The sequence below is a fragment of the Pinus tabuliformis genome, chromosome 2_1, assembly GCF_031772625.1.
Source record: "Pinus tabuliformis cultivar Carrire ecotype Pingquan chromosome 2_1, CPIR1, whole genome shotgun sequence".
Taxonomy (NCBI): domain Eukaryota; kingdom Viridiplantae; phylum Streptophyta; class Pinopsida; order Pinales; family Pinaceae; genus Pinus; species Pinus tabuliformis.
This window is the reverse complement of record NC_142299.1, coordinates 525,736,811-525,764,385: the sequence shown is the minus strand read 5'-3', so window position 1 is coordinate 525,764,385 and position 27,575 is coordinate 525,736,811. Positions and strand designations below refer to the sequence as shown.

The window sequence follows — 27,575 nt, the reverse complement described above, 5'->3', positions numbered from 1 at the left end:
GCATCCTTTGGTAATTGATTAGGAAAACCAGGAAGATTAGAAAAATCGATACATGAATACCTTGAACAAATAGAAACAACATCTGAGTCCTTCATTTAGCGAAGCCACCATCAATAATTTGAAAACTCGGGATTTCGAACAAAGACAACACCCATATCATACTCATTTGCGTCTGTCTCCACTTCAAAAGGTCGCTTCAAGTTTGGTAATGCCGGAATTAGTGCTTCATTGATCTTCTTCTTTAACTCATCGAAAGCCTTGTGTTGACCTTTTCACCACTGGAAACTCTTGTCACTTACCGTTATGGCATGGAGTAGTGTTGCCACCAGTGAAAACAAGGCTATGAATTTCCTCAGGTACTGTGTTTCCCCAATGAAACTCCTAACCTAAATAACATTAGTAGGCATCGACCATTTCATGATGACCTCCATCTTGCAAGGATATATCTTCAATTCTCCTCCACCAATCACATATCAGAAATACACCAAGGACTGCTGCGCAAAATCACACTTCTTGATATTTCCTAGAAGTTGGTGCTTCTTCAATGTTTCCAGCGCCTGCGTCAAATGTGAAATATGCTCCTCCCAGGTAGCACTATATACTTGTATATCATTCAAATAGATAATAACAAATGAATCTATAAAAGAGCACAATACATCATTCATTAATCTCCTAAATTTAGGTGGTGCATTACATATGCCAAATGGCATAACTAACCACGCATACAAACCTTTCCTGGTTTTGAAGGTGATCTTCCATGTATCTTCTTCTTTGACTTGAACCTGGTGTTATCCAGACTTCAAGTCCATCTTGGTGAAATACTTTGCTTGTTGCAACAGATCTAGTAGATCATCTATCATGGGTAGGGGGCATCTGTTCTTGAGTGTGATTTCATTCAATGCCCTATAATCTATAAACATGCGCCAAGTCCCATCCTTCTTTGGCACAATGATGGTGGGTGTCCCACATGGTGATGTACTCGGTTGAATGACACCTTGTTCAAAATTTGTTGCAACTATTTCTTCACCTCACTTACTTCTATAACAGACTACTTGTACAACCCAATATTTGGCAATGGGGAGTCCGGCAATAGCTGGATCTCGTGCTCCACTTCTCTCTTAGGGGGCAACCCTTTAAGCTCTTGAAACACGTCCTTGTAGGCCTTTAACAACTCCTCTATGTTATAGACATTTTTGTGCCTATCAGCATGGAGCATGAAATGTCAATAATCTGAGGGATCCAAAGTCCCTAAACATGTTGTTCTTACCCTTAAAGGAACAAGGTCTGCAAACCACAGCACTGAAAATCAGTTCTCCACCTGAAAACACTCAAAAACAGGCTATTTCTGGATCATGTCAGCTGCTCCACTGAGCACTTGCGCTGAATGTCAACTGCTCCTCCTTGTACCTGCGCTGAAATGCAAAATCAATGAAGGCTACCTGCGCTGGGCGAGATTGGCCAAGTGGCACAGTCATTCTGCAAGGTGTCAACTGCCCAGGAAGCTTCCAAACTGACACTTGGGTCAAGGAATTCGCCTAGTGATGAGTAAGAGGGTCTTGAACTCCAAGTGGAAGCAAGATTCTCCAAGTGGACTCAAGAACTGAAGATTAACTAAAGTGGGAGAGGACACAAGTCACCTTCAGGCCAGTCTCAAGATGACTCATCCTTTCTCCAAAAACCTATATATAGATCTCTCCCATGAGGTCTAAGGAGACTGGAATTTTGTGCAAGTAAGGAAGTGATGTTGGTTTGAGAACAGAGCTATTGGGTGTTATTGCTTGAAGGAGGTGAAGAGGAGATTTCTTTCAGCTGGGAGGTGTCGCTGGATTGGAGCCTATTATGGTTGTAACCCTCTCATAACTTTACTTCTATTGTTAATAAAGCTTTGATATTATTCTATATGCATGTATCTTGATGATGAATTGATGCTTGTATATTTGGTTTATGCTAATCCTTAGATCAATTACAGGTGTATGCTGCTTGTAGTTCCTTTTCTTTGTGCTTTTACAGGACTTGTGTGTAGCTGGGCCGGTGAAGGGACAAGGAGCTAGGAGCAAGCGGCAAGGAGTGAAGACTGGATCGACTATTAAGCGCAAGATAACGGTTAGTAGATCATCCTTTTCTTCCCTCTCTCATCTCGTAAAGAAGAAACTTTTCATAGCTTTGCATTCAGTTGTTGCTGAGGTACTATCACCCTTAGAGTGGGATAGAGGCATTCTGCATTAGATACTTTTCCCCCCAACAAATTGGCGACTCCGCTGGGGAGCGTATCTTGTTGGTTTGTTGTGTTTCTTGCTATTCATTTCACAAACAAGGAGAGTACCGAATCGAACTGTGTTTGAATCCATCAAATACAAAGTAGAGGGCAGCTACTCTGGCTCAGTTTCTGAGCAAGTTTGTGATTTGAAGAGCTGATCCACAAGGACTCTAATAAGCTCTTTGTGATAGCTTTTCATCCTCCTTTACATCCCTTAGTGTTTCCTTGACTGATAGCTTCTGATTTGAGCAAAAACCGTGAATTTTTGAGCAATCTGTGACCCGGAGACCAAGACGGACGAAAGTCTCGTTCTTCAGTGCAGGCTGTACAAAGGCAGTCTGCATTTCAGCGCAGTTCCCGAAGGGGCTACCTGCGCTGAAGGTCAAACAGGCAGTGTTACACCTGCGCTGGACCAGTTTAGGCTTGAGCTGCTGGGGTTTTCTGTTGAGTCTTGCCTTGTTTTCACTGTTGTTTTTGCTGTTTGCTGCTGGTCAGTAGGCCTATCTGAAGCCATCTTCCTTTGTCATTATTCCGCCTCAGTTGTATATCGAAACTGTATTTGTTCTTTTGTATTTCTTGTGTCATTTACAGTTTCCCATAACGATAGCGAACCAGTCTTGCATTGACCTCTTAGATCTAGACCTGTGATTGAGTGTCGTTCTGATCTTAAGAGTTAGTTTATTTGCTGTTCATAGCTGATTGAGTTTGTCGCTTTCATTATATGGTTTAGATTTATAAATTTCTAAGTGTCGAAACAAGTGAATCGTAAAGGTGTCTTTCGGTTTTTGGACAAACTTGTTTGCTTTCGCTTGAAATTGAATTCAAAGTTATACGACAGCTTTCTTTTTGCATTTCATCAACATTAAGAAAGAGAAAAGAAATACTTGCATTGTGCATGTGCATTATGACAGTTTGCATGTTGATTTAGGAAAGTGCATTAGTGTGTGTTCTATGATCTGTGTGAAAAGGTGTTATCTTCCTTCTCCCTCAGTAGTTAAGGTTTTCAAAGTTGAAAGATTGAAAAGCTTGTTTATCATCTTAGATTGCATTCAGGAGTGTTTCTATACATCTCGTGGTGATCCATAAAGGCAAACTGCTAAACAAGATCAACCTTAAAATAAATTGAATTTACATAACAACGCATTGAAAAATAACGCAAACATCTAGAGGTCTAAGCTAGAGACGTGTTCCGGCGTCGTTAAACATAGTGACTGTCGATCTCGACGAAGGTGGGTGATTCCTCCTGAGAGTTGGTGGCACTAATACGGACTTGTGCTCCCATGTACCGTCGTGTATATATTGGGAGACCCCTATAGGATCAAAGCCTTTATCCATAGGAAACCGTGTCGGCCGCCCTACTGATCGCAATGCAGTGAACACAACATTCACGAAGATCGACGACTCGTACCGTAAAACGTATTCTGTGGTTTTGCGAAAGGTTTGGCACACCATTTGCCTAGAACTCCAGAGCAGTTTCTTTTGGCCTTTTTCAAACTCTATAACTGAAAAAGTCCATCCAAGCATTTGTCACTTCGGGCTCGTTAAAACATCGAAGGAGACTAGAGTCATCTTTAGCTTTTTCTCGACTCTTAAAAAGTGAAAAAGCAAGTTGTGTCAAAGCGTCGTCATAAAATTTATTTTAAACGGAACATAATCACCTCCTATTCGCGCGTTGATCTTTAAGTTGAGAACATGTAACGCCCCAACCAAGGAACTTCACATGATGGAAATCCTGGTCCTTTCTTCTCTTGGGGAGAAGTTGGTGCGCCCCACATGGCCACATTGTCGCTTCCAGGGCTGACAATTGGCCTGCCTGTTTGGCTGTTCTCAACTAGTGTAGTTCAGAACACCATGGTTCCTGAGCAGTCGAGTCAACAGTTAGATGAGTCTAGAGCTTCCCACCAGCCTTCTACTTCCTCTAACCCTTCCTCCAATCCTCCATCTTCGAAAGGTAAAGCAGGCAAAAGCCAAGCTCCCACGGAGAAGAAGGAAAAGAAGAAGAAAGAGAAGAAGAAGAAGGAGCCTAAGGCGACTGGGGGCAAGCAAAAGACATCTAACAAAAACCCACACACAGCACAGACCGGGCCTAAATCGCCATGTGTCATATGTAGAGGAGACCATTTCCATAGAGATTGTCCCTGTATTCCCCGGATACTAAGGGACTGGTCCCCTCGGTTGCACAATTCGGGAGCTTCAACCTCTGATAATCAGGTTGAGTGCTTACCATCAACCAGCGAAAGTGAAGGATCAAGACAAAAGGGGGGAGCAAAATCCCCCTGTAGACTGTGTGAAGGCGATCACGCCATCCACCGTTGTCCCTTCTTAGACGAAGCGAAGAGAGTTTTGGAAGATCGTCCGGTTTCACCGTTGAGACTTCCTCCTGGATACAAAAAACTCGTGCCAAGTCCTTCGTTGGTTGAAAACACAGCTGGCCCGCTCAAGTGGTCAGCTGAAGAGTCAGTCATTGAAAATGAACCCACTGAAGCCAGACCAGACGAAAGTCTAAAGGTCGATATGGCAGTTGACCCGGTTCTTCCTTCAGAGGTTTCATCCTCAAATGACACCGTCACTGAAGATCCATCTTCAAGTGGCACCCTCACGGAAGAGAATAAGGATGACACCATCCAGATTCTTTTCATCAACACAGATTCTGATGAGCATCAGGGAAATGCGCCCATCCCTTTATCGCAGGAAGGGACATCGTCAGGATCGTATCCGGCCGTGTATTCGGTCCCACCACCAAGCAACCTGGTTGTGTCCTTTGATTGGAACCAATTGGGCAGACCCCGATTACTAGCCAGTATACCATTCAGAATCATAGTCCAAATTTATAGGATGATAATGGCTGGAACTATCATTGATGAAGGGGCATCTGTGAGTATCCTTTCCTCTGTTGCTTGGAAAGCACTGGGTTCCCTGGCGCTTTTGCCTGAGATAAGAAATCTCTCGGGCTTTAATAAAGGAACCATTCGACCATTAGGGATCCTCCCCAATGTGCCTATTACATTGAAAGGGAAGACCGTTAATATGAACGTGATGGTCGTTCAAGGACCCTTGGATTATAACCTACTCCTTGGACGTGACTATATATATTGCATGGAAGCTATAGTCTCCTCACTCTTTAGAGTAATGTGTTTTCCACACGAAGGAAGGGTGGTCAAGCTCGTAGACCAACTTTCATTTCCGGGATCACGCATCGCAAATAGTCAAATACCAATCCTTAATGGTCTATTTTCTCGAGAAATGCCTCTACCCCCAGTCCTCCTTCCTGATGAATGTGAGTGATTCGGAAAGATAGGACTGGAACCCAGGGAGCATGCATCCTGGTCTGCTTCGGGCAGAGGAAACCTTGGGTATAAAGTAGAATTTCCGCGAAAGAATATGACTAGTCCGTACCCCGTCCGTATGTGGAAGAGGGGTTGTTCTAGAATAGGATTCTTTTGTTAAGGTTACTTGTTTGACAAAGGTCATTCACCATTGTCTACTATGGGAGACAGTGCCGAGGAAAGAGATTGATTTGCGGCAGCAAATAGAACCATCTTTGGGTAGCCAGAAAGAGGCAAGCCTCACCCTTTAGAACAGATGTTTTATCGGATAAGTAGGGGCAGCCTTGAAATTTTACCTTATACCTGGGGGCATGCAACCTTTTGGAATGCAAGCAAGGGACGACTATTTATTTTTTTAAAATTTTTAGGTCCTCCCTTTAAACCTGTAGGTCCAACCCTTTAAACTCGTAGGATTAGCCGTTTCCGACCTTGCATGAAGAAAGGATGAGAGGGAGCAAAGCTTAGTGAAGATGAAGCTCTATAAAAAATAGAGATCTCACAAGAGACATTTCTTATTTTATGACTGGTATTTCGAGCAGTTTTAGCATAAAGTTCATGCTCGTTAAAAAATAAACGCAAGATCCGAGCAGTTTTAACGCGGTCTTCATGCTCGTTAAAAAATAAATAGAAGCAGTGAGCAATGTTTCCTCCAGAGTTTAAGCTCATTTTTATCTAAAAAAAGAACCTATTCCGGTAAATAACCATTGTGATCGTAAATTTATTAGCCATAAAAGCCTTGGTCGTGTTTGTGCACCCGCCACCTCCATTTCATTTGGCCAATCGTTCACCTCCATATGATTGTTTACCTCTTTTGAAGAACAGCTGCGAAGAGTGATTTCACTTAGCCATCCTTGTGACACTGCCGTGGTTGGAATATTCCAAACTGTACCTGGAATCTGCTGCTATCCCTGTTTATCACTCGTTCCTCAAAAGACGAGTCTTCTTTAAGCTCTTTTCATCTGACTCGTAAAATATGAAAAGATTGCCGAGTTTTGGCCTTCCAGCTCGTTAAAAGGACCGGAAGAGCTATCCCTCCTCTAGATTTTAATCTTTTTGGACCTGAGGGATTATTGCACAAAAAGGTCGAGCGCTTGTTTTATTCGGCTCGTTAAAGTTATCGAAAAATCATCCCTTTTGTATTGTTTTATACTTTTTCGGACTTAAGGGATTAGATGACGAAAAAGGAATTTTGGAGTTAACTTTCTGTACCTTTTCAGACTCTCTAAAAATGAAAAGGACCGAGTTGTCTTTGTCGCTAGACTCGTTAAAATGATTAAAATAGCGACAAACTTGTCTTTAGACGAGAACGAGTTTCCCTATCGCTAGGCTCGTTAAAACATAGCGATGGGCTTGCCCGAAGGGCAGGTTATAGAACAAGCATATGTTATCCTCCTCAAGCTTGACAAAAATAAAGAGGTACTGGTCAGAAATGACTGGGGAAAAATTGGGAGAATCTCAAAGCTTAAATGGTAGCAAGTCGCTCTTGAACATGACATTTTGTCCTCCGTACCACATCGGGTTGGGTTGTTTCATTCACCGGTCTCATCACCATGGTCCTCGCCAAACCATCCGTATTTGGGGTAATGCTACCGATCCATCACATTAGTGTCGTTATATGTTCAAGAGATGTGTTCAGAAAGAGTCAACTGTGTCCCATCCACTGCCATACATTATCCTTCATCCGCCCATGATCGCCACCCTGAATCATATCTCACAGTTTGTTTTCACCTCCACTAAGTCATTAGCTCCGTTCTGTGTCACTGATGTGGGATTCATTAAGGCCCTCCTTTGACGGATCACTTCTTGTCGACTTCAGCTCATTATCCAAGAAGTTGATCTAGGAACACCCCCCCCGGTACTTTGAAGCTTGCATGCCTCAATGGCAAGTTTCTCACTTCCGGCGATAAGTATACATCAATGACCTTCGACCAGAAGATTTTGCGTGGTGTTCGACGCCAAGTCCTTTATTCACGCCACGTGAATTTTACTGCGGTACCTTGAGGGTCATTGTCATTATTGGTGATTCCTCTCGCGCTTGTTAACGGTTTACATTATTGACCGGTAATCAAGCGATGTCTTTCCATGTTCGACTTCAGCGTAATTCTCACATGGATTGACTTGTACTTAGAGTGAAGATCGAACGAGATTAAAGACCCCGGATCTAGTTTCATCCATCTGGGCTGCGATATATATTAAGGAAATATAAAGACATTTGATATGTACATCGTTGCAGCAGATGATCATCCTATTCAAAGGATGATAATTTCAGCAGAGAATTATCAGTCTATCATCAGACGGTCATCTGTTATATGTACCAAAATGAATTTATAAAGCTGAGCATGGGAATGCCCACCTCAGCTAGATCATGAAAGCAGAATGAAAAATAATGTATTGTATTGTATTTTATTGCAGGGCACCTCTCAACGATTGAATGAACTTCGGATCCTCCTAATAAAGCATTTCACCCGATAAATGACCTCATACTTTAGGGGGCAACTGTTATAGACATTTTTGTGCCTATCATCATGGAGCATGAAATGTCAATAATCTGAGGGATCCAAAGTCCCTAAAAATGTTGTTCTTACCCTTAAAGGAACAAGGTATGCAAACCACAGCACTGAAAATCAGTTCTCCACCTGAAAACACTCAAAAACAGGCTATTTCTGGATCATGTCAGCTGCTCCACTGAGCACTTGCGCTGAATGTCAACTGCTCCTCCTTGTACCTGCACTGAAATGCAAAATCAATGAAGGCTACCTGCGCTGGGCGAGATTGGCCAAGTGGCACAGTCATTCTGCAAGGTGTCAACTGCCCAGGAAGCTTCCAAACTGACACTTGGGTCAAGGAATTCGCCTAGTGATGAGTAAGAGGGTCTTGAACTCCAAGTGGAAGCAAGATTCTCCAAGTGGACTCAAGAACTGAAGATTAACTAAAGTGGGAGAGGACACAAGTCACCTTCAGGCCAGTCTCAAGATGACTCATCCTTTCTCCAAAAACCTATATATAGATCTCTCTCATGAGGTCTAAGGAGGCTGGAATTTTGTGCAAGTAAGGAAGTGTTGTTGGTTTGAGAACAGAGCTATTGGGTGTTATTGCTTGAAGGAGGTGAAGAGGAGATTTCTTTCAGCTGGGAGGTGTCGCTGGATTGGAGCCTATTATGGTTGTAACCCTCTCAGAACTTTACTTCTATTGTTAATAAAGCTTTGATATTCTTCTATATGCATGTATCTTGATGATGAATTGATGCTTGTATATTTGGTTTATGCTAATCCTTAGATCAATTACAGATGTATGCTGCTTGTAGTTCCTTTTCTTTGTGCTTTTACAGGACTTGTGTGTAGCTGGGCCGGTGAAGGGACAAGGAGCTAGGAGCAAGCGGCAAGGAGTGAAGACTGGATCGACTATCAAGCGCAAGATAACGGTTAGTAGATCATCCTTTTCTTCCCTCTCTCATCTCGTAAAGAAGAAACTTTTCATAGCTTTGCATTCAGTTGTTGCTGAGGTACTATCACCCTTAGAGTGGGATAGAGGCATTCTGCATTAGATACTTTTCCCCCCAACACTCTAATTGTTTTTTTCTTTCTTAGTACACCCCTCTAGGGATTCCTTTCCCCTTAATGACTCCTCTACAGACTGAATTTCTCTTAAAAATAATAAAACATACTTATTGTTGGAACTGATCAATTTCTTAGCTTGGTTGGCACTTACCAGTGAAATTTTCAACTTGCCTTTGTGCACGTTGATGATGAACGATTTTCCATCCTTGATGAGTCAGTACAAGTTAGCTCTCCTCGTGAATATTGCATCATGCATGTACATGTATGGACTCCCAAACATGACTCCACATACATAAAGGGGAACCACATCTAGATCTACTTCATCAATAAAATCAACACTGATAGCAAATCTAATTTTGCATTGTTTTGTTACCTTTAGCTCTGCATCTTATGTACCCATCCCAGTGGATATGGGTTTGGATGATCATGAGCTTCCAACCCCAACTTCTTGACCAGATTTGCTGCAATGAGATTCTCCTGCGATCCTGAGTCAAACAAATCATCAATCTTCCTCCTTTGACCTGTATCTTTACATGGAAGAATTTGGTCATTTATTTCTCTTCCTGTTGTTGAAGTCTAGTTAGATTCACCTCCTTCTGCATTGATGTACAAACGATCTTCTCATGCACATTCAAGTTTCTTTCAACTTGGTTGCTTGAATCAGTGGCCATGAGATTCTTCTTCTTATTATCTTTCTTCTTGTTCTTCGGGTTTAGCTTTGGATGTAACTTCCAACACTTATCCTCTGTATGGCCATCAATGTTGCAGTGGTTGCTAGGATCTTTGCACTGGTGTGTTGTGGATTCCATCTTCTTATATTTTCCCCCTTTTTGCTTCTTTTTCCCCTCCTTAGAAGTGCCTCATTGCTCCTTTTGCTTCGATCCACTTGATTGCGCTCTTTTTAGGCCTATGTTCTCCAGGTACTGTGCCTGTACACAAGCCTCGTTCACCATTTGGGCTTGAACAACATCACTTGCTCATGAAAATGGTGATGCAGACCCACTAAATACCTGAGGAGTAGATCTACGGTTCTTTGGAGAGATACCCAACATTATAACCATCTTTCTGAATTTTGTGGCGTACTCCTGCATGCTTTGGCCTGAATTTTTCCTGAAGTAATGCCACCGGATCCACTGGTCTTCCACATACCCAATGGGATAAAACTGTGACTTAATGAGGGCTTTGAAATCCTCCCACTTAGTCACTAGAGGTTCTCCCTCCAACCTCAAGGTTTTCGTGTGGCTCTCCCACCAAGTCAATGTATGGCTCTCCAATTCCAATCGCACAAATGAGATCTTTTGCCCTTCCTCAATCTGATGGACATTGAAATAAATTCCAGTCGCTGGAACTAGTGGTTCAACTTCAGAGTGTCGATCTCACCATGGTACGACTTGATATCAATTTTTGCTTCCACTTTAAATAGGAATTGTGATTGATTCATGACACTCGAACTGGGTTGATCTTTTTCGGGCTCTTTCTTCGGTTGGTTCTCTGTTTCTCCCCAATCTTTTATCCCATGTTTAGATTTGTCCTCTACATTCGAACCCTCGTCTTCTCCAAATATGCCCAACTTATTACTTAGGGCCACCATGAAGAGGATTACATTGCGGTTTATATCCGTGACTTGTTTTTCGAGTCACAAAAACCTCACCTCTGTAAGATCACGAGGTTCATTTATAGGTTCGTCACCCATGATTAAGGTTTTACGATATTTGACCCCACCAACCTAGATCCCTAAAATATCCACAAAATACCTAGAGAAACCTGCTCTAATGCCAAATGATCCATAAATTGTTGTGGATATTCCACGGGACAGTTCGTCACAACAAATCTCATAATATTATATTAAAAAATTGAGATTCTACACTATTACAGTTTTATTAAACTTTAAGATTTGTAGGTTTAACTGTAATTAGTGCATGCATGCGAATATAAACTATGCAGAAAAGTAGAGAATGATAAATCAATCTCACACACACATAAGACATAAGATATTCTCTTTGGGAAACCTTTTCAGGAGAAAACCAAGCCGGAAGGTGAGACCACTTCACTCTCTTTCACTATTTGGAAATATGGCTGCAGGTACAATGAAGCAATGCTTGTGGTTTGTGGGTTGCTACAGTGCACAGATCCTCTCTATGTGCTTTACCTCCTATATCTCCTGGCTATCTTTGCTATGCTATGGAACAAAATTCTCTTGAAAAAATGGAATACGTCTTCCTCCTAGTGGCCCGGTTATAACACAACCTGATAGCCTACTAGTGGTTAATTTTGACTACATAAAATCTTAACTAGAGTTACAAAATAGACTCTTCTAGAGTCATTTACATAAAAAACATGTGGATATCCCCTTTTCCATGAATAATGGGGGTTGACGCGGAATCCTCCTGAACTATAAGTGTGATAACAGGAAGGTCAACTTTTGAGTGGCATAAATTTTGCATACGGACTCTGATTAACACAATTCTTGCGTCGTTGGAAATCTCTTTGTGTGTAGAATAACATGAAAAGGTGCTCCAATAAGGGGCAAATTTTTACCCCCAAAGAACATCATTTGAAGCCTCAAAACGCTCCCGGAAGGTTTTAGACCCCGTTTTTCCAAATTGGGTCCCACTAGTAAAAACAGTCCCATGAGATGATTCCTCCACTTTTTTCCACTCCAAATGCATTGAGATGGATGACAAATAATATAATGATCCAATCTTGATCATTGTTGAATATGGAAATGTAGGTCTTGGAGGGCTTGAGATATCTGCACCATCACAAAATTATGCATAGAGACATAAAGCCCTCCTATTTCCTGATAAAGAGGAACCAAGACGTAAAAATTGCAGACTTCAGGGTGAGCAAAATTTTGTCTCGGACATTGGATCCCTGCAATATGTATGTGTGTACCTTCCCTTACATGAGCTCCAAGAGATTCGACCCTAAGACCCACGGAAGAAGGTGTGACAAATCTCCAAGAGAATTGGACTCTAACTAGGTCGATTGTTGTTTCTCTTCGTTGCTTTGGAGTGTAGCCATGAGAGGGTGGTGAGGGTATCATCTTAGGTAGTAGGGAGGCAGTGCTTGGGAGAAAGTGTGTAATTGATAAAAACAGAAATTTCTCAACATTGATCGTTCAAATGTAGAATGTGTGGAAACATAACCAAACTAAAGATCCCATGATGAAGGCCATTGAAATAAAGGCAATGTTGTTGTTGTTTGTAGTATGTACAGGCACATTTGCAATTACTTGGAGCCTTTCATGGAAGTGGCAACCACGTGGAATGCATGCCGAAGTTTATATAGTTGTCATTTATTCCAATGTTGTAACCCATTGAACCCCAACCCATTAGGAAATTTTCCATAGCTTCGTGTTACTTCAAAGCTAAGCCTATCATTCTTCCTACATTGCATGCAAGATTAGAAACTATCTCCACACATATTCGGTCACGAGGCTGTAGGGTGAGTGACTTTCAATGCAGTGTTATTTTCGTCACAAACAAAGCAAATGTTAACTGAGAACTTGTAAAGAATTTCAGAATAGTTGAAAGCATGGGAGCAGGCGTAACAGATCTAAAGAACTGAGGTCATATGCTTCCTTTGTTCGTTGAGCAATGTAGATATTGTGTTTATTGTAACTCCAAGAAGACCAATTTATGTGGAATGTTCAAAGTGGATGCCTTTCGAACCGTTGTGGAGAGTGATGTGAAATCTCATTTCTTTGTTGGTGGAAAACTAGTTTATCATTTCATGTGATCCAACTTTAGCGAGTACACAGTTGTTGACCATGCCCATGTTGTTAAAATAAATCTGAACGCTCCTCCCTTATGTGTAGGGATATCCTAACATCCCTCCTTAAGAACAACTTGGGATAGGATTGAAGGATTTACAAATATGACACAATAGGAGAAGGAAGGAGGCACTATAGCCTATCCCCCCTTAGTGACAACTTCCTGAACTCCAAGCATATATCGAAGTTTAGTGAACTTCGCCTCTGTGAGAGCCTTTGTGAAGATGTCTGCAACCTTATCATTTGTTGAACAATATTGCACTTCAAGAACATGGTCATGAATGAGCTTTTTGATGAAGTGCATGTGTAGTTCAATGTGTTTGCTGCGCTGATGCTGGACTGGATCTTTGCATAGCTGAATGGCACTTTGATTATCACACCAAAGTGTTGTTGGATGCTGCTGCTCAAAGCCAAACTCTGATAGGATCTGACGAAGCCACAAGGCTTCCTTACTAGCTTCCACGACACCACGATACTCTGCTTCTGCTGACGAAAGAGAAATGGCAGCCTGTTTCTTACAAGCCCATGTAATAGGTCCTGAACCAAGAGTGAAGACATAACCGGCAGTAGACTTCCGATCATCAGGGTCACCAGCCCAATCAGAATCAGTGAAACCAACTAATAGAGGAGCTGCTTTGGCACTGTAATGAATCCCAAACTGTACTGTACCTCGAACATAACGAAGTATTCTTTTAGCTGCTTTCCAATGACTTTCATGGGGGTTTTGCATAAAACGAGCAACAAGGCCAACAACAAAGGAAAGGTCAGGACGAGTATGGGTTAAATACAAGAGTTTTCCTACAAGTTGACGGTATAAGGTAGCATCAACTTCAGGAGAAGTACAAGAGACTGAAAGTTTGACTCCAGACTGAAAGGGAGAAGGGGTTGGCTTACAGTCTTCCATGTGAAAATGACGAAGAATATCACAAGCATACTTGGACTGGGAAAGGGAAATACCCTCCTTGGATTGCAAGACTTGAAGACCGAGAAAATAGTGTAAGTGTCCTAAGTCTGACATTTCAAATTTCTTTTTAAGGCTGGACTTCACATGGTTTATAAGGTTGGGATCACTACCAGTAAGAATAAGATCATCAACATAAAGAACAAGGATGATAAGAGAGTTGCCCACTTTCTTGGTGTAGACAGTATTGTCAGAATAACACCTAGAAAAGGCAGATTCTAAAAGAAAGCTATCCATTTTGGCATACCAAGCCTGAGGAGCTTGCTTGAGACCATAAAGAGATTTCTTAAGTCGACATACAAGGCTGGAGTCTATTTGGATGAAGCCAATGGGTTGTTCCATATAGATTTCTTCATGCAAGTCCCCATGCAAGAAGGCAGATTTAACATCCATTTGATGGACTTCCCATTTTAAAGAGGTAGCAAGGGAAAGAACAAGGCAGATAGAGTTCATTTTGGAAACAGGGGAGAAGGTTTCAGTGTAGTCAATGCCTTCAACCTGTGAAAATCCCTTAGCAACAAGACGAGCTTTATGTTTATCAACTTTCCCATTTGGTCCATACTTGGTTCTGTAAACCCATTTACATCTAACAAGTTTGTGTCCCTTTGGTATAGGAACAAGATCCCATGTATCATTCGCCAACAATGAATGACATTCTTCATTCATAGCTGCTTCCCAATTTGGATGGCCTGAAGCTTCTGAAAAAGTGTCAGGATCATGATTTACTGGAGCTTGAGCCAGTAAAGAAGAGGCTCTTTCAAACTGAGAACGTGTACGTCGCTGATCTGTAGGATCACCGGCAAGATCACCTATGCATCCCGAGTAGCACGGACCCATCTTGGAAGTTGAGGATCCTGAGAAGGTGGGGGAGGATTATCATCCTCACTTTCATCATCTGAAGAAGAAATGTTTTCAAAAGTAGAAGAGATAGGAAGAGGTGGCACATCCGCCGGACTAGGCTCGCAGGCCGATTTATTTTCATCAAATTTTACATCTATTCTAATGATAACATTTTTGGACTTAAATGGAATAAGTCTATAACCTTTTACATCTTCAGAATATCCAACAAAAGTACATTTCTCACTCTTAGGTTCTAAAGCTTTATGCTTTTCATCTGGAATATGGGCCCATGCTTCACTTCCAAAAACACGAAAGTGACTTACATCTGGTTTAATGGAACTCCAAGCTTCTTCTGGAGTGATATTCTTTAGAACCTTAGTAGGAGTGCAATTGATTATATAATTTGCACAATTAATTGCTTCGGCCAAAACCTAAGACTGAGTCCTTTAGATTGCAACATACAATTAGCCATTTCCTTTAAGGTGCGATTTTTCCTTTCAGCTACACCATTTTGTTGTGGAGTGTATGGAACAGTATGTTGCATTTGAATTCCATTTTTGGTGCAAAAGTTGATGAATGTGTTTTTAACATATTCTCCACCATTATCAGTTCTTAGCTTAAGAATTTGATGTCCAGATTGTTTTTCAACAAAGGCTTTGAAGGCCAAAAATGTGTTAAATACTTCGCTCTTGAGTTTTAAGAAGTATACCCAAGTGCGTCTGGAGAAATCATCAATGAAAGTTAAGAAATACTTGCAGCCAGAGAATGAAGCAACAGGAAGTGGACCACATAAATCACTGTGCACAAGCTGTAAAGGGGTTGAGGCATGCCAAGAGGCACGTTTTTAAAAACTGTCCCGATGATGTTTTCCGAGTACACATCCGGAACAAACACCATCTCTGCAAGATACCATAGGAAGACCTGTCACCATATTTTCTTTACATAGATGCTGAAGGGAGCGATAGTTTAAGTGACCAAATCGCTCATGCCAAAGTTTGCTCACTTCATCATTATGAGCAACAAATACTGAGGGAAGATTTGATGACCCAAAGTTGTGAAACTTATACAACCTTGTGGAATCATCAGCAATACCAGTAGCTAGAATCTGTTTAGGATCTCTCAGATCCTTGATTACAACATCATGAGGTGAAAATTCAACAATTTTACCTTCACCTGAATGAGTTATCTGATATACAGATAGAAGGTTGCAGGATAAGGTTGGAACACATAATACATCATTAAACTGACCATTGTCTAGATGAACAGTTCCAGTCCCTACAACATTAAGAGATCTATCATCACCAACATATATATTTTTGGTGTTACAATCATTTAAAGAAGAAAACATGGCTTGGTTTTTGGCCATGTGATAAGAGGCTCCAGAATCAATGAGCCACTCATGAGAATGAGAAGAAGAAGATACATTTAATGCATAACCAGACTGAGATGATTGACAGCGACATGCAGAAAGTGCCATTCCTGAAGATGAAGTTGAAGTTGAAGTTGAAGAATGCTCCACATGGATGTTATGTTTCTTCATTGCGGCTTCCAAGGCTTCCATCTTCTTAAAGCATTTAGATTCTAAGTGGCCATCTCGATTACAAAAGTTACAATGTCTATCAGTCTTCTTCCATTTGTTTTTATTGGTCTTATCATTTTGCTGAAATGATCTTTCATTTTGAGGCTGAGTTTGCTTAGGACCCTTGTTTGGTTTAGGACCATTCCTTTTAGGATATGACTTCTTAGGATTCTTTGAATTTGGTTGCTGCTGGGCGGCTAATGCTTTCTTGGAAGAGTTTCCAAGATTAAGAAGACCAAGGTGTAAGAGTTTTTCTTGTTCTCTTATTAAAGAATCACAAAAAGAGTCAAAGGAAGGGGCCTTGTAGTCTTTTCCTTGACAAATGAAAGCTTCCCTTGTAGAATGGAAGGTGGAAACAAATACAGAGTAGGCTGGTCCCACTTTAGTAAGGATGGAATAAATAAGGTTACTATCTTCTTTCTTAACCTTAACACCTTCCAAGAGATATCTAAGGGTCTTGAATTTGGACAAGAAATCTTCAATGCAAGAAAAATTATTAGGATCCAATGTAAGCAACTCATTTTCAAGTTGATGGGCTCTAATTTCATTTTTAATCCCAAAAACTTTAGTGATTTGTTCCAATGCTTCATGAGGAGTCTCAAGTTCTGCAATATGGAATCTAAGATCAGGAGAAATAGACATCCCTATCAAACCACGTGCTTGATCTTGTCTATTTTCCCATTTTGCAGCCTTGTCTTCATCTTTTGGTTTCTTCTCTTGGCATGTGGCTATTCTGTAGAGACCTTTACTTCTAAGTAAATCTTTCATGTAGGCTATCCATTGGAAGTAGTTAGTGCTGTCAAGAATGACTTGGCATGGACTTTCCATTTTTTTTAAAAACACTGAAGCTGAAGATGTTGAAAGTAAGTGTTCCAATGGATAGATCTCGAAAAATTAGGCTGTTTTAAAAAAAAAGGCTCTGAAAAAGGCTTCCGGATGAAGAAGTTATGGCTTTTTGAAAAAACTTTGTTGAAGTTGCCGGCAAAGTGCGCGAATGTGCGGGAATGAAATAATCCGCCCCCACAAAATGGAGACTTGAACCCAAGACCTCTACTCTCTTAAAATAGCTTTGAACCAATTGATCTATACAAAAAATTTGAGAGAGAGAGAGAGAGAGAGAGAGAGAGGGGGGGGGGGGCCTTGGTTTGCGTGCTTGCCTTGAGAAAGCTCTTTTTCCCTACAAAACACAAAACACAAAACCCAACACGGACATGCAAAGAAAACAAACCTTATGGCTCGAAGTTAGCTTTAGCCAAAAAACTAGATATTTTCAAAAAATGAACCTTGCGGCTCAAAGTTAGCTTTGGCCGGAAACTAAATATTTTTCTCAATGTTTCTGATTTTCCGAGATCACCCTAAGGCGCAGGGAAAAGAGCATACGCATGAGAAAAATCCTTCCTTTCTGTTTCTGATTTGCCCAGATCGCACAGAGTCGCAGGGCAAAGAGCATACGCAGAAATGAAAGGTATAGATCCGGTTAGAAAAAAAATCTAAATAAACCGAAACCGAAATAAGCAGAGAGAAAATAACAGTAAACTGCAAATAAAGACTGTATACCTCCAGATCTTAAAAATGACGCAGCTAGGGCTACCGGAAACCTTTTCGCGTGAAACGAAAGGGGTTCCTCACTGGAACAGATGCTCCGAACACAACAGAGCAGTCCTCTCGGCCCGAAAGCAGTCAGAAACAGCAGATCTAGGAAACGACAGCCGCATGCAGTTCTACCGGCTTCAGATTTGGATCACCAACGGACGCGACCCTCAAATAGCTCTGATACCATGTAGGAATTTACAGGGTAATTTCCTCAGAAAGAACACCAAAAGGACACCGCTCACAACCAGATCACAGATCAATACACCAGTATTTTTGACGTGGTTAAAATCCTCAAAGAGGGAAACAGTCCACGGCCTGCGCCAACGTGGCTACTACAGGCAATTTATTAATCAAAGAATAAAAATTTACATAAGCTTCTATCATGCACGGATTACCCGAACAATGACCCTCCATGCGCTTTAAATAGAATTCATGGACCAATCGGGTGTCAAGCCACAGATCAAGTGTCGGTAATACCGAGGAGAGAGTGAACCGTCGGATCACTACATATCGTGACCGTCGGATTGTAAGTTACAAAATGTACAACGGTAAAGAAACACACTTTACCTAACTCTATACCTAACTCTATACTAGACCAAGTTGAACTTAACTATTTCCTATGTGTCGGAATATCCTAACATTATGAGCTGTGGAATAGGCACTAGTATATGAGCACATTCATCACCAATTTTCCTTAATTTCAATTAGTGTTTTATATTCCACTTAGATGTTTGGAGAGGAAAGAAGCTTTAGCATTGTGATTGTTTAATGTTATTGGTATCTGTTGATGGTTCATTTTAATTCTTGGTTGGTTCATATATTTTAATTTTAATTTATTATTATTCACATTCACAAATAAAAACCTATTTGTGAGGGTTGAAGACACAAATAGAAGTATGATCACCAAATAATTCATCTTAAGGATATTAGATTTGTAGGTGTGGGTGAGTTTACTTCTTCTTGGGTGAATTTAGTATATCTATTTTCTTATCTATAAAAAAATACACTAGAATTATGAGATTTAAAATCAATCGAAATTGAAAAGTTATTGGCACATTTGTGTTGCAAGCATTCTTATTGTTTTATTATTTTGGGTTCGACTTTAATGTAAATATAGCTATTGTGTTCTCAACGATTCCATTCAAAAGTATGATTTTCAATGTAGTGAGATTCATGACTATGTTGTAAAGTTCTTTTATAAAATTTATTTTGAGAGTGATTTGTTAAATTTCCATAAGGGAAATCTATATTCCATTAATCAAATATGATATTACATATATACAGGAGTATTGTCTCAAGATAGGAAAACTATCTTGGACACACAATCTGTAGGTTAAGAGAATATCTCGACCACACACAAATCTAGGAACATAGTTAGGAACATACTCCTCTAGATAGAAATAATCACAACTGAGACAAGTAGGAATTACATATTCCAACACCCCCCATTAATGAGTACTTGCCTTGATATCAATCTGCAAAGTCTAGTTGTGGTCAAACATAACAAAAGAATATGTTGATGTCCATATAAAGGAGCAACCAACCACCAGAATGCATGGGTGCCAACCGCTGCAACCGCAATGTACTAGGATGCCCTTCACATACATGGTTCTGTCAACCATTATAACTACATAAATGTACATGTACCTGTAATTTCCCCTCCAATATCGTCATCATGGGTTTTATCAAATTAACTGTAACCATGCTTTGGATTTTATCGGATCACCCTCAACCATGCCACCAAGGGCTCTCAGCTACCACGGCTCAACACATCCACCAAGACTCAACACAGCTACGAAGGCTCTCCAATCGTTCTGGGCCACAAATCTACCATTAAGGCACTCCAGCCAATCTAGGCCACAAACCAACCACTCTGGGTTATAAACCTGCCACTAGGGCACTCCAGCCAATCTAGGCCACAAACCTCCCACTAGGTCACTCCAGCCACTCTAGGCTACAAACCTGCCACTAGGGCACTCCAGCCACTAAGGCTCACCAAAGACCCGACTCAACCAGGTCGAGGGTTTTCTTGGCTAACCTTAAACCATGCCAACAGGAATCGCTGTCCCACTTCACTCTTACATGTGGTTTATGGCTTACCACAAGCCGACACTACAAATACAAAGTGGTTTTTAGAATACCACGAACTATATGAGGGTACACATGCCTTACAAGGCTTACACCACAACTCCAACTTTTGGAGTTTCCAGGTACATACATTACAAAGACCACTACAAAACATCCTAGACTTGTTTACTAATAAAATGTGTGACTCATAATACAACATGCTAGTGAGTCTATCCCGCAAACTCACACTAACTCACTCAAACATTCATTGTGTTGTCCTTGGATCCTTTGCCACTCATGTTAGATATACCACACCATTCATATGCTAGAACAAACTATTTCCATCATAGACTTTGTACCTTTGAGTCTTGGATATACTGGTCTTGGATCTCTATACTTTCCCTGTCATCAGTTAGAGTCGCGAATTCTAACAAAATGACTTCATATTGAGGTCGTGAATCTCAATATCTATACAAATTTTCGAGACATATTTTCCTTCAAAACAATATGAAATAAAAGCATAAGACATGATCTAAAAATGACTATGATTTTACGCATTAATGCAAAAGCACCAACACATAATATGAGTAAACTGTCTTTTCCTAATTCTGCTAGGTTTACAAAAGTATCCCGCCTTTGAAGCACAGTGGATATTCTCTCTACTTTTGCACAATTTTTCAAGGGCGTGCACTGCCTTCAACACCTCCAGGTTTGCGCGATCGATACCAAGAAGCCCATTGGTCCATTCATTAGAGAAGCAACCATCTGGATCGAGCCTCTCCTTCACCTTCAAATGTGTAAAAATCAGCTAAGATTGCTGTCAGATTACTGCAATTGGGCTCTGTACAACGTACTTGCCATCGCTCCAAGCCAATGACCCAAAGACGCTATCGAAATCGGCTCCTGGGGGAAATTTCACGGGTTGGGCATTGACACTCAGCGTGAAGCTCAACTTCTCGTTTCTCTTGCTAAACTTCAGGGTCTGCGGTTCCACTGTTACCTGTACCCTTGTTGGAGCAACCATCACATCGTTGGATTCTTCGTCATCCCTGACCCTCTTATGGGGCAGAGGTAGAGGCAGAGGGTTGTCGCTGCTATGAGAAACAACATCTGAATTGGTCCACACGAGCACTGGATCGACTCTAATAATCAACCTGTCTCCATAGAACGCTGGCTTCACGCACTCCCACTCTTTACAGTCTTGACACAACCCCAAAAACATATTTCCTTCTTGTCACACAACTTCTGGCCTCTTAGAAAGCTCTTACAACTCTTGCCTGTAGGCCGACGCTACAATCACCTGCAACACCATGAGGCTATGAACCTTAGCCCGCAACCGCACGGAAGCATAGATAAGGAAAGTTGAAATGTTAGCGCCAATATTGGTGACTGTTCTGGTGAATCTTGCTAAAAATTACGAAGACAGACTTTGATCGAAAAAAAAAACAAAAAATGAGTGATAATTGAGATCACTAGGCTGCCCTTTCTGAATAAAGAAATTGGTCGAGGGTTTCGTCAGCAAGGCCCCACTGGTTTGACCTGCCTCGTATGCAATCACATACCTACTCGTGACAAACTATACGGATGCTTTAGAAATCTTCAATAAACCGAAAGCCTCTGATCTACCCATTAATCTTTGAGAAGACCTGCTTTCGTTCACAGGCAATGAAGTGTGGGAGCAAGGTCAGTAAGCTCTCTGAATGCTCACAATGGGAAGATAACAATCTTTCTCTGGAGCCGACAGATCTACGCACCGACGCCCGAACACAATCTCCAGTAACACGATGCCCAAGCTATAAACATCCCTCTTGCTGCTCACACCCGCATCCATGAGCCATTCAGGCGCCATGTAGCCCGGAGTGCCTCTCATCCCAATTGAGAAGCCTAGTAGTGTATGTAGGGAAGAGCCAGTTTGTATCCACAGATCTGTAGACTCACAGATCCGTTGCTCCTCCACAATGGGTAGACTCACCACCACTTGATCACCCTCGATCATCCACAAAACTGTCGAAGAGCCACAGATCGGCCAAGTTGAGTGCAGAGACGCTCCTCCGATTCTCTAATAGTTAGAACCTCCAGCACTTTATTGCATCACACCATAGCTCCACAAGTCTGTGTTGATGGACAAACAAAAACTAAAAAATATACTCTTATTTCCCTCAGCCCAGGACGGGCCAAGCCTAGGAGGGGCTAGGCCCTGAGGTCTTTGATACCATGTTAAATTTCCATAAGGTAAATCTGTATTCCATTAATCAAATATGATATTACATATATACAGGAGTATTGTCTCAAGATAGGAAAACTATCTTGGACACACAATCTGTTGGTTGAGATAATATCTCAACCACACACAAATCTAGGAACAGACTCCTCCAAATAGAAATAGTCACAACTGAGACAAGTAAGAATTACATATTGCAACATGATTTTGATGTAATTTCAGTTGTTGTGATTTTAATTTGGATGTGTTTTTATTTTAACTATGTATTGTAATTATAAATGAAATAAAATTAATCAAAATAATTATTGATATTTTATTTTAATTTTGATTGTTTTATTATTTTGTTTAACGAAATTGTTTTTAGTAACCGATTATTTTTATTGTGAATCTTTAGAAAAACTAGTTTCATTTGTAAAAATAAAATTAGTTTTAAAACTGATTGGATAGTTAGTATTGGAAGAAAAATAAAAGACAATCAAAGAGATTGCAAAAACTGTAATGGTTCCTAACCTTCAACGATACAAAAAAAATTGCTTTCAATTTCAACTTTCTTTCACATTTCCCTACCCCTCCTATTGACATTCTTTGCACCTCTTGATACAATTACTAATATTATAATTACTATAATTCTTCCTACACAAACTGATAACCCTCTGAGAGAAAAAATAATTAAATCAAATATTCTCTCATTGCATTGCAATAGTTGTTAATTTCCTTTTTTTCTCCCATTACTTATTCCTGTACCACATAAAACCAAAAAAGATTTTTATAAGAGTACCCAAAACCCTCTGTGTCATCAGTGTATAATAAAATATATAAATTTAGGTATATATACTATTTTAAATTATTTAAATTTAATAAAAGAATATTCAATAAATTAATAAAAATATTAAAATTTAATTTGTTTAAATACTCAAATTAATGCAACAGCACAAACATTCTTTATCAATTACAAAGATCATTTAAATGCATTAATAAAGATAAACTATAATGATACATTTTATTTTGAAAAGCATATATATAAAATATACCCCCTACACAGCCATATACAATATAAATTGGCAAAGTTTCATTATTTGCTTTATAAATTGGCAAAGTTTCATTATTTGCTTTACAACTTAGCAGCATAAATTTTCCAAATATTTATAACATAGTTACTCACATTTAAATACATCGAGATGTGCATATTATCCTGGCCCCTCCTCGAATGCACACTCCGTTTGTCATTCTTCCCCGTCCCAATGTCTATTATTATTTTTTAATTTATATAATAAAAATATATTATTTTAAAATTCAAAAACTAAAAAAAATATAAATAAAATAAAATTTATAACTCAAAAATAATTTTGCCCCAAAATATTAAGCTAAAATAATTTTAAAATTACCTATAATCACTAAATTAAGATACTTTTAAAATTACATACAATTACTACATTAAAATACTTTTAAAATTACATATAATTACTACATTAAAAAAATAAAAAGAAAATCTAAACAACATTTTTTAGATTTCAAATATTTATATAATAATGGGATATTACGACAAAGCTTGAGGTGGGACTCGGGTGATAAACAGCACTTGTGAATGCGTGTGGGGTCCATGCGTCTTGTCTTTTTGATCAATGCGTGTGGGGTCCGTGTGCATCTTATCTTTTAGACCAATGCGTGTGGGGTCCGTGTGCTTTCTTATCTTTGACCTCAAAAACGCGTTGGATATGGCCATATTCTATGGTCGATGTCTGTTACAACAGGTGAAGGTTTAATCTAGATATTACAGGTGCACACCAATTTTCTCACAATTCCTCGTGCCCTTTTAGTACCCAATCTTCTACAATTTCTCTGCGCTTTTAAAACAGTGAATCGTCTCTGTGCAGACTCTGCGTCCATAGCATCCAACCATTACTACCTTAATTCCTGTTTTGATCTCGGCAATGGCATCATCTTCATCCTCCACCTTCTCCTCCGCTGCTGCTAATTCCAGCAACAAATCCCACAAAGTTTTCATAAACCATCGCGGGGTTGATGTGAAGAAAACCTTCGCCAGGTCTCTCTACCGTCGCCTTCGCGAGAAAGGATTGACGGCTTTCTTCGATGAGGAGGAGATGCAAGGGGGATGTGAAATTTCTTCTCAACTCGCAGACGCTATTAGGACCGCCTCACTTCACGTGGCGATCTTTTCTCCTCGATACGCTGAATCGGAATGGTGCCTCAGTGAGCTCCTTCTGATGTTAAAGTCCGATGTTCCCATAATTCCTGTGTTTTACCGCGTTAGTCCAGCGAACGTTCGGTGGATGCAGGGCCTCTATGGTGAAGCTCTACGAACCCATGAAAAGAAGGGGCGACAAGATCCCAGCACTATTGAAGAATGGAGAAATGCACTCCGTCAAGTTGCAGACAAGAGCGGGTTCGAGCTGCAGAAGGACAATGATGGGTAAAAACTCAAACCTTCCCTATCCTTTATGGTTGTATTTTATAGGCATAGACGTTTGTTTCTCACTAGGTCTACTTAATTTCTCCAGCGAGGAATTGGTGCTGGAACTGCTCGATGAGGTGGTTGAATGTCTGTTGGAAAGGGTGCCAAAGCCAGATTTGTACGTGGCGGAGTATCCAACAGGCCTCGATGACAAACTGAAAGATTTTGAAGATACAGTCCAGTTGACGCAACAACAGGGCCGAAAACCCCAGATCTTAGGGATTGTAGGGTTAGGTGGTGTGGGAAAGACAACACTTGCCACATCATTCTTCAATAAGAAGAAATCAGATTATGATAGAAGTTGTTTTTTATGTGATGTCAGAGATCATACAACCAATGGGTCTTTACATTTGTTGCAGAGTCAACTTCTTAATAGCTTGATTGGCTTCAATAAGCAGGTAAACAGTGTGCGTGAAGGTAAGGGGATGCTTATAGAGCCTCTCAAATCTTGTAAAGCCATAGTGATCTTAGATGATGTTGACGATGTGGATCAGGTGAAGGCATTTTTGCCCCAATCTGATGTTCTCAATTCAGAGAGCTTAATATTGATTACAACTAGAGATAGGAATGTTTTGAGAAGCTTAAAAGTTGAAAATTCATCAATTTATAGCCTCTCAGGACTTAAGGAAGAGCACTCCTTAGAGCTCTTTTGTTCCCATGCCTTCAGCCAAGCATTTCCTCTCCCAGAATTTAAATCTCTGGTAGATAAGTTCATAGATTATTGTAATGGATTGCCCCTATCTTTAAAAATATTTGGGGCACTTCTTTATGGTAAAGATATATCTCAGTGGAAAGAAGAATGGGAGAGTCTTAGACAAATAGCTCCCAGTGCTATACAGGACACATTTAAAATAAGCTATAACTCCCTCAATCAAGAGGAAAAAGATATATTCTTAGACATTGCATGCTTTTTGCGATATAACAACAGAGATGCCGCAATAAGCATATGGAACTCATCGGGCTGGAGAGGAAATCGGGGGTTTCTAAATCTACAGGACAAATCTCTTGTAGAAGTGGACCAAGCAAATTCTATACATATGCACGACCACCTAAGAGACCTGGGAAGACAGGTTGCGGCGTCCTCGTTGCCTCCTCGTCTTTTAATAGCAAAGAACCTCATCCATAATTTGTCACACCAATCATCTGTAAGTATTCAGTCATTCAATCCTTTAAAGATTATTCACTAAAAGTCTGTGATTGTTTGTTGAATGAACAAATAATAACGATTGTTTTTCAACAATGGACAGGAAATAACCTTCCGCGGAATTGGGATGGTTCCCGGTGAATATAGTGGCCAGGATGATGCTGATGATGTATTTGGCGTTGTTGATACTGAAAATGCTGTCTTGGAACGCAGTTTCAGGAGTGTGCAAATTCTTGATATGGAAGGTTGTCACCTGGAACCCATTTTGAGGAAGGCGAAGCCACCAAACCTATCATGCCTCACGTGGAGAAGATGTCCTCACTCTTCCCTGCCTTCCTGGGTTTCACTGAAGAATTTAAGGATTCTACGTCTGTACAAATGCGAATTAATGGCTCTATTGTGGAACGAGAAAAGTGAATCACAGGTAAATAGAAATTTGTTGGGTTAGCGTTTATATATTTAGCAGCTATTACAGCTGCACGACATTTGTGTTTGGAATGAATTCAAAAGGTTCTACAGATGAGAATGATGAACATTTTGTTTTTGCAGACACCTCTGCAGATTCCGATATCTTTGGAGGAGATGCAGGTACGCCAATGTGAGAATTTGAGAAGCTTAACCGGGTTGGAGCGGGCTACAAAGCTCAGATTACTGGTTATTTCTAACTGCTCTGAGTTAGAAGAACTGTCTAGTTTGGAAACATTGGTGTCCTTGGAGTATTTCTCGGCAGACGGATGCAAGAAACTGAAAGGTATACGAGTGTCGGCGCAGGCGACAAAGCTTAAATACCTATATGTTGATGAATGCTCTGAGTTAGAAGCGCTGCCTAGTTTGGAAACATTGGTATCCTTGGAGGATTTGCGGGCTAATGGATGCAAGAAACTGAAAGGCATACGAGCGTCGGCACAGGTGACAAAGCTCAGAATCCTAGATGTTTCTAACTGCTCTGAGTTAGAAGAGTTTGGAAACATTGGTATCCTTGGAGCACTTGTCGGCTAGAGGATGTAAGAAACTGAAAGGCATACAAGCGTCGGCGCAGGTGACAAAGCTTAAAACCCTAAATGTTTCTGGGTGCTATGAGCTAGAAAAGCTACCAAGTATAGAAACATTGGTATCTTTGGAGCAGTTACGGGCAACTAGGTGTCTAAACCTGAGGAGCATATGGGGGTTAGGCCATGCCACAAATCTTAGGAAGCTAAATGTTCGCAAGTGCTTTGACTTGGAAGAAGTGGAAGGTATTGAAGATTGTACGTGGTTAGAGAAGCTCGATGTCTCTCAATGTCACAAATTGGTGTGTCCCGTGTGGGAGTAGCAGCCGAGAAGCTGTGCCGTGATTATTTTGAGAAGGCCCATCACTTTTGAATATATAAATCATTATTTATTATTGTTTATTATTTTAACAAGAGTCAATGTTGTAGAGCTAGTTAGCCCCTCTTCTGTATGCCGTGATTATTTTGAGAAGGCCCATCACTTTTGAATATATAAATCATTATTTATTATTGTTTATTATTTTAACAAGAGTCAATGTTGTAAAGCTAGTTAGCCCCTCTTCTATAGAGTAATTTATTTGATGATATAAATACACGCATAATTTGTTGAAATAACCGTAGAATTTATTATTCATGAGATAATACATTGTATAAATAATTAGTTATAAGTATATTATTCCTGAGATAATATATTGTATAAATAATTAGTTATAAGTAAAAGTATGATTACGTCAAATATATAATATATATAAATTAATGATATCTATAAAAATATAAATTATGTGATTGGTTG

The 27,575-nt window shown here is 40.2% G+C and overlaps 1 protein-coding gene across 1 annotated transcript; it reads left to right on the top strand.

The window, feature by feature from the left end:
• The first annotated feature begins 23,957 nt into the window (after positions 1-23,957).
• On the top strand, positions 23,958-26,792 carry LOC149201267 (TMV resistance protein N-like). Its single transcript, XM_089401245.1, has 4 exons — positions 23,958-24,607; positions 24,696-25,794; positions 25,897-26,217; positions 26,343-26,792. Exons 1-4 carry the CDS (start codon positions 24,108-24,110, stop codon positions 26,790-26,792), a joined length of 2,370 nt encoding a protein of 789 aa, XP_089257371.1. The 5' UTR covers positions 23,958-24,107.
• Positions 26,793-27,575: the final 783 nt, after the last annotated feature.

What these genes read in the sequence shown, in the direction of transcription:
- LOC149201267 (XM_089401245.1), top strand. Translation starts at nt 24,108, where the DNA reads ATGGCATCATCTTCATCCTCCACCTTCTCCTCCGCTGCTGCTAATTCC. An exon ending in CTGCAGAAGGACAATGATGG is followed by an intron (nt 24,608 to 24,695) that starts GTAAAAACTCAA and finishes TAATTTCTCCAG; the next exon opens with CGAGGAATTGGTGCTGGAAC. An exon ending in ACGAGAAAAGTGAATCACAG is followed by an intron (nt 26,218 to 26,342) that starts GTAAATAGAAAT and finishes TTGTTTTTGCAG; the next exon opens with ACACCTCTGCAGATTCCGAT.